Consider the following 8,238-nt stretch of genomic DNA (forward strand, 5'->3'; position numbering starts at 1 on the left):
TATATATATATATTATTTATTTTCTTTCTAACATTATTAAACTAGCACTGTACACCATTATCAAAGTAGAGGTTTTTCATACATTCTGTCAAATCAAAAGCTAAGTCACTTTTACTTTTTTTAGTTTCGTATCTGTTTTTTTAGCAAATAGGCATTGTTTATTTCATTCTTATAGCATATTTCCTCCCTGTAAGGCCCTGAAATCCTTGTTCCTGATACACAGTCGCCCTAATAAATTAAGATACACTAGAGCAGTGGTTCTCAAATGTTTCAGGCTCATGTACCACTTTTTGTTTAATTTTTCAAAATTACAAACCCAGGCCTAATTTTTTCAAACAAAGGCTAAGAAAACCTTGTAACAAAAATTCATATTTTTAACACTTACCCATTAGTGAGAAGGATGCAATTTTTTTTTCTGGCACAATTGAAGAATATGTGGTACCATCTTTGTTAATTTTAAGGGAAGAAAATACTGGTGAGTCTGTGGAAGTAGAGAGTGAATCAATAAGTGCGGAGAGTAGTATGTATATGTATGTGGAAAGCTCAGATAAGGCTTATTTCAAATTTTATGATTTTGTATAGTAATTGTGTCATGTACCACCAACATTAGTTCCACGTACCACAGTTTGAGAAACCCTGCACTATAGAAATAGTAATTGTAGTTGATTTATATATACGTAATGCTCAGCCTTAGAATTCAATCATTGACCAAAAAAAATTATCAAAGACTGAAATGAAATATGAAACATAAATATTATTTCAGTGTTTATTTTTTTTAACTGCTAAATGTAAAATACCAAATAATCAAAGAATGAAACTGAAAAATTGGACAATTGCTTAAGTCTTCATGTAAAACAATTTAATTAAGTGCTGTTCCTCCAAGCACCATTCGTACAGACATCAAATGATTGAATTCCAAGATTGTAAAATAAACACCATGTCAAATTCTTTTCTTAATTACATTTAGTAACTCTTTATAGAGTTATTGTACATTAACATACACATTATTATATTTGTCATTTATGCATTTTTTAATACAAACTACAAAATTCAAATTGATAATTTTCAAATATACTAAACTAACTTAATAATATAAAGGTTGTAAGATGATCATTTTTCTATTTCTCAGTAATATGTAGGTGTTATCGAACTTCTCAACTTTAATTTATAGTGGAGGAAAACGTTTTGAATTGTATGTACAATTGTATACTTTAACACGTGTAATTTGAAACCTAAAACAATCCCCAATTTTCCAATATTTCCATAAACAAAGCATGTTATTTCCAAGTATTGCAGTGTATGCACTAAATCTTTACTGGCACTACTTGTACATTTATGTTCCTTTCATTTTTTACTTTGCTTGTAACTTTACTACTAACTTAATGCTGAAATTGAGTTTTGATACTCACAGTGGGCAGAGCATTGAAAGCCCATTATGTTGCTTTGTACTTTAACAACAAAGAAACATAATGGCAATATTTTGTTTACTTGGATAGTTAGAATAATTTTGATGAGTTGATTATATTTGCAACAGTCAATTTAATCATAATTATGATTGATTGTTGGAATAGTCTAAAACAGAAATAATCAGAAACACTAATTTAAATTAGTTGATTCTTTTCATGACATTAATTGATTATTTTATGTGACAGTAATGATGTAACCACTGCTTATAGGTAATTGATTTAATTACCAAGCTCTAATTTCAACCCATGTTTTTTATAATACAGCATTAGCAGTGCGGCTGCTGTGTTTTAGACTAAATAATTATTGTCTGTCAAGAGTAGAAAAAAAAGAGGCTTGAAGATGTATAGCATTATTAAATGTGTCTAAAAATATTATGTGAAATAAAAGTTAACTAGATGTATGTGTAAAAATAATAAAAATCTTCAATACAATGAGTTACTGTAACTGAGTGTAAAATAAGTTTATACCTGCATTGATAACTGAATGAGAATTTATAAAATTAATTTATACTTGTTTATGTATTATTATATTCTTTAATGTTTAGTTAAAAGTGTTCTTTTATCTTAACATTCTGTAAAATGGATCTTAAAATCCAAAGCGATATTTGCTCTTCTCCAATTTAGTTTGCAGTTAAATGTATAATTTCAATATTGGAGAACATCTGTAAATCGGAAGAAAAATAGTGTTTTGGCTGTTCCTAAGTATATGAACATTTCAGGAATTTTTAACGTTGAAAACTAAAACTATCCAAACAACTGTTTGATTCATAAAGTGAAAACAGTTCTTTTTAATAATCTCATCTGATCTGTTTTAAAGTCATTTCTATTTATTAAGCACACTCCAAACGTGTACGTAACATACAGGATATGTCTTAGTTCTGAATTCCATATTATTATTTTTTATATCCTGTATAAGAAAAATACTACATTCAGTTGTAATTTGATATTAGTTTTCTGAACTCTTAAGATTTGAATTAGAGGAAAATTATACAGTAACAAACACACTTCAGTCTGCGATTTAATTGAAATCGTCAGTGTTTGTACAATAGGATTATTGCAAAAAGTCCTTTCCTCTAGTTAATTGAATTGTTTATTTATTGGTGAAAAACAAAAGTTGAATCATTTAAATGATAAAAACAAAAAGAATTTTGTATAAATACTTTTCACAGATGGAGTTGGTGTTGGAAATGCCACATACAGTAGACAGTACAGTTGTCACTGTTTCAACTGTCCATGGTTTAGACCCAAAGCTCAGTAGCTATATAAACAATTACAGTACTCAAGACTCTGTAACAGAGAAACTTATCTTCAGTCTTGAAGATGTTGTAATGGTTAAAGCTGTGAATATAGACCTAGACTATGCAACTAGAGGTGAGTTATTACAGGTTTTTATGGTAAATGTGTTTTAGCAAGATTCTGTGGTGTGTAAAATATTTGTAACATTTGGAAGTTAATATTAAAATGGACAACTTGCTTGTGAATTTGTGACTAGAAAATGTGTCATCATCCAGTTTGTGACTCTCTTGAGTGTAAACGTTTAAATAAGTTGTGGTGGTTCTTTTCAATTTAAATGTATTTCACTTTTAACCTTCCCTAACATGGTAGCACTGCAACTACTTAGTGTCAAAAAATTCACCTGCTTGTAGTTTAGCACCTCTACATCACATAGTGAGATGCTTGATTTTAATATATGGTAGAAAAAATTTGTTCTCATTGAGAGTAATACTGATCAATCTAAAGTATGATTGATAGAACACAAGCTTGTAAAAAGATACCAATAGAAGAGTTAATCAAATATTAGTGTTTTCCTTATATTCTTGAAACATGTTTTGAACCTAACAGGTATAATACTCCTCTTTATTAAAAGCTAGACAGAAAATTCTTTGAAAAAACAGCAGCAATGAAATGAACAATGTTTGAGTTAATAGTGATTTAATTTAACCTTAGCATTGGTATAACTATGAGTGAACATGGTCAAGTATTCAGTGTGGTAGATTAGGGATCCATAGTTTGTGCCTCCATTACTGCCTCCCCCAGAAAAATAAATTTGCTCTTTGGGCTGTAAGTGCATTATAAAAGTGGCTGTCAAATCCCACTGTTTGTTAGAGTATCTCATGAGTTGGCATGGTAGTGTTGAGAAGCAACCTTCCCTCTAGTGTATCACTTCAAAATTAGGAATGGCTAGTGCAGATTGCTTTTGTAGTTTTGTGCAGAATTTAACAAACAACAAATTGTATAAGTATACATTACTGTATGTGTAATATATCATAAAAGAAAAAGGTTATAATAAAACTTTTCTGTTTAATGATTGTTGGCCTCCAGTGTCAGTGTAAAACATTTTAAGTCATTGGCATGATCTGTTTTAGCTTACTAATAATATATGCTAGTTTGACTGACAAAACTCCTTGTAGATTAATGTTACAGTATCAGCATTCTGGCCTAAACTGTGATTTTATTTCTTAAGTTTTTAATAGTCTTCATTAGAAGTTGTAATGATTTTTGTTCAGAAATAGTAACATTAATACTCAAATTAACTTCTTAGTCTGTTACCATATTATTATTAGAAGAGTATAATGGGGGTGGGGGATTCTAAACCTTTTTCAGTTTGAAATCCCTCTTTTGTGAGAGTGATCATTCAAGACCCCCTCTTAGTGTCAGGTAACAAAAACTCAACAGAGAGTTACTACCATTGTAAAGAAAAAATACAAGTACAATAAAATAGTAAGTAAACAACACCCAACGTTAAAGTCGATACATGGTTTAAAAAATTTCTAAAATGTAGACTACATTTTTTGAGGTTTACCATGTCATCTTCTGGAGTGAACTTGCAAATGTTTTTAATTGTGTATTGATCTTAATGTTATGTGTTATTTATTCATTATTTTAACATTGTACACAAGTGCCAAGAAAATAATGTCTACAAGTACAATAATACAGTTGTACACATACTGTTTATTTTTAAATTATTTCATGTAGAACATATAGAATGCTAAAAAGAATGGCTGGGGGTTATCTAATGGTTAGCGTACCCATTGTCGTGAATCCTGGGATTCATGTTTCAAGTCCCATTGTTGAAAAAATGAACTAATTACTTTAGAACTGTGGATATCCTATAATAGTGATCATCAAGTCCCACTTTTAAACAGGCAAGAATAGCCTAAGAGCTGGTAATGAGTGTTGTTTATTAGCTGTCTTTCCTCTAGTCTGTTAATTTAAAAGGAGAGATGGCTATGCAATGATAACCCTTGAGCAACTTTTTATGAAAGTCTGAAAGATACTAGAAAGAGATAGAGCAAAGAGTTGAATGTATTAGTATTTAACTCCCTCACAACCCCTGTTTGGAATCTACCATGATCCACAACACCTGCTCTTTAAATGTGGATATAATAAGCCATATTTTTATTTAATTGTATTATTGCACATTTTTACACTTTTTTATAGTAAATTTAATTCTTTGAAATATTAAGTTTGTTTTTAAGTACATTTTGTTGAAATTTTGCAAATCTCAACAGTAGCAAGAAACATAGATTTAAAAAAATGAAAATAATATTTTCTTTACCTAGGCATCTAAAACTCAATTAACATTAAAATTGTCTAATAGACTATTTTACACTTTCAGTAGCTAAACGTATTAGTATAAAAAGCTTGAACTGATTGCTAATATAACTTGTATTAAGATTTGCAGCAAACAGTTTTGGATTTTCTCTTATTTTGGCTACCAAATCTTTATAAGACTGAAGTAGTAAAGCAAAAGAAATCTTGTGCTTGTCTCCAGTTACCTTGAAATAATTGAGTATGTTATTAAAAAATGAATAAAAGTAAGCAAAATAGTATGAATATATATATATATATATATAAATTTGTCCTGAAACATATTACAGTCAAACATCCTTGGCAGTAGGTGAAACTATCTCACTTGGTTTTTCGTTGATGAGCTGACGAGAAATAAGTCAGTTATCAGAGGATTAACATTAAAAAAATATAAAATACACATCTTACAATTTTATTATAGGTGTCATGGATATGAATTTTGCCAAGGAAGTAAAATGAAATAGCTGAAAATTCAGAATTTTTGTGTTCATCTTGTTTTGTATGTGAGATATCAGTTGTCACAAAGTGCTGCAATAAACTTAGATGGGAAGTAAAGTGATGGTTATTCTGTATCCAGTTCATTAGAGGGAAATTGAACCTTGAGGGAGCAAATGCAGATAAACTTAAAGAGTTTATTTATTTTTAGTGCATATCATAAGCCTGGAGGAAATTGTATTATACTTTTAAGTAGATATGAACATTTTATCTTTATTACAGGTAATATATCACTCAGTTTAGTCACACCTTGATAGGAGTTACAATTACAAAAATTTGAAAGATGTAAAGTAAGATCTGTCAAATAGAGAAATGAATTTAATAATCAAAGATTTCTTGAGTCTGATATTCTTTTTAGAGTATTTTAGTACCAAAAAAAGAGAAAAGTTGGGACATCCGTTTGACTGTTAATGATGTATAAAAAAAAATTTGAAACATTTTTATGCAACATGATGCTACTGGAAAATATTGTATAAAATTCACCAAATTTGTACAAACTGTTTAACTTTTTTTTTAATCACAACGTTGTTATTGTCATTATAGATGAATTAAAGCTTGTAGAGAATTTTATTATCTTACAAAAAATTGTAACTTAAAATCTATAAAAAAAAGCTTAAATTTGTGAGACTTAAACGTATAATATTGACACGTATCTATCTTGTGTGTGATTTTGTATGTTCGTACATACACGTGTTTTTATGTGTGTTTGTATACACTGGCACATACATTATTAATGAAACACTTTTATCATAAAATTTTGCGTCGTGTTTTGTTACAGGTTTTACAGATTCTTCAATTAGCAAATTTAATGGCCAAATTTTAGAGAAAGAGTTGGAGCCTTGGGAAGAACCACCTGAAGGATTTGACAGAACCATCTCACTGGAACCCAACAAAGAAGATGCTGTATGTATTTGTTTTATATAATTTGGTAAATGTTTTGTTATAGATTAAAAAATATCCTATGATCTTATAGCTCAAAACTGGTGATATCTGTATGTCACTAGACTTCATTGAAAACATTTAAAACTTGACTACTGAAGTTTGAACTTCTATTGGTGCATTTAAAAAGGATATAAATGTTTGTTAAACAAACAAGTAGAGGAACTAATACAATTAATTTATTACCTTTATATATCATAAAAAATACAACCATGATATAGTTAGATGGCTTTGATGTATTAAACAAATGTTGTCAAATTTATAATCCATAAAAGGGAAAAATGATCCCACCTTTCAGATGCTATATTTATGAATTTGTTAGCCTTGGAAGCTGTAAAACAAAAAATGCAGTAAAAAATAAGTATGAGGCCTAATCGTTCAATTTACCACTTGTCACTTGGTCATTAGTTTATACATCAGGGACAGCTATTATTGAACTTGTGGCTGGTTAAGCATACAATGTAAGGTGTTGTCTAGGAGGAACAAGTTTCTGCCTTGGACGTACTGTAACTAATACAATGATTAAATTTAATATAATGTATTTTATAAAACTTTGAGAATACCTCAAATATTTTACTAAAATATGCTTTTCATACTTGTGAAAAATATGAAGTACAATTTCTAAACTATTTCTCAGTAATGAACTTTCTAAGTGCTTTACTTCATGACATACCTTTGAATACTTGTTCATTGTAAAGTTACAGCAGGTGTATTGGTCACCAGACCTACATATGAGCCCACATATAAAGTTTTGGTCTCTAGTTCTTCCTGTTGAAATGAATACTGATAAGTTTCAGTAAGTCTTTACTGCCATGTTTTTTATAAGAGTTTTGTGAGCCGGTAGTAAGTTGGAATTACAGTATTTTGTTTTATGAAAGTTCAGATACCCTATTGTTAAATAGTATTTTGTTTTATTAAAGTTTAGATATCCCTACTTTACTTTAAATCCTAAAACTGTACCTTGATGTGTCTTTAGAAATAATGAAACACAACAGCAGCTACTATCCTTAACCCTTTCAAGTCCTGCTCGGTGACATTGTGTCACCCCATTTATTTTGTACTTAACATGATTGCATAAAATTTGAAACTTACTCTATTCATAATATTTTTTTTGTGATGATTGAAAAATACATATATTGTTTGTTCAATATTTTAGGTTGTGACTTTTCAGAAATTTTTTTGTGAAACACTGTTTGTAGAAAAACATCAAGAAATACTTCCTTTTGTCACAGAGTTCATATTTTGTTTTATTATATGTTTAAAAGCAAGTAAATGTATCTAATAATTTTTTTTTCAATAAAATTAATTGTTGTGTCTGTTTTGTTACAGTAACAGCATACCCATTTTTTGTCTGCTCATACAAACTGCTACTTATAATGAAATTTGCTATTAAAAATGTGAAAGAATACTGGATTTTTTAAAAAATATAATTGATCAGAAAGTTAGATTTTATATATGCAATGAGTTTTATCTTTTTTTTGCTTTCTTCAATTATTTATATTTATTTTTCTTTATCTATTGAAGCAGTTATGTAGCCATGGAAATAGTGTAAAACATCAATGAATATTGAAAGCATAGACCAGTATAAACAATTTGAACTCGTATCCCAGTTTTATACTGATATAGGGCATACTTTTCCAATCATATTTTTACTGAAGTTCAAGTTCACTCTAATAATTATTGTTTGTTTTCAATGATTTAAGGAGTTTTTTTGCTTGTATGTCCTTTAAGGGAAAGATTTTGAGTT

General features: G+C 29.0%; 1 protein-coding gene across 1 annotated transcript in view; it reads left to right on the top strand.

The window, feature by feature from the left end:
* LOC106457678 (ataxin-2-like protein) overlaps positions 1-8,238 on the top strand; it is a 42,542-nt gene that overhangs the window by 13,881 nt on the left and 20,423 nt on the right. The window contains exons 5-6 of the mRNA XM_022383699.1: positions 2,636-2,837; positions 6,331-6,455. Coding sequence (XP_022239407.1) covers positions 2,636-2,837; positions 6,331-6,455 — 327 coding nt within the window. The remainder of the gene's footprint in view (positions 1-2,635; positions 2,838-6,330; positions 6,456-8,238) is intronic.

This window comes from Limulus polyphemus, unplaced genomic scaffold, assembly GCF_000517525.1.
Source record: "Limulus polyphemus unplaced genomic scaffold, Limulus_polyphemus-2.1.2 Scaffold361, whole genome shotgun sequence".
Classification (NCBI taxonomy): Eukaryota; Metazoa; Arthropoda; class Merostomata; order Xiphosura; family Limulidae; genus Limulus; species Limulus polyphemus.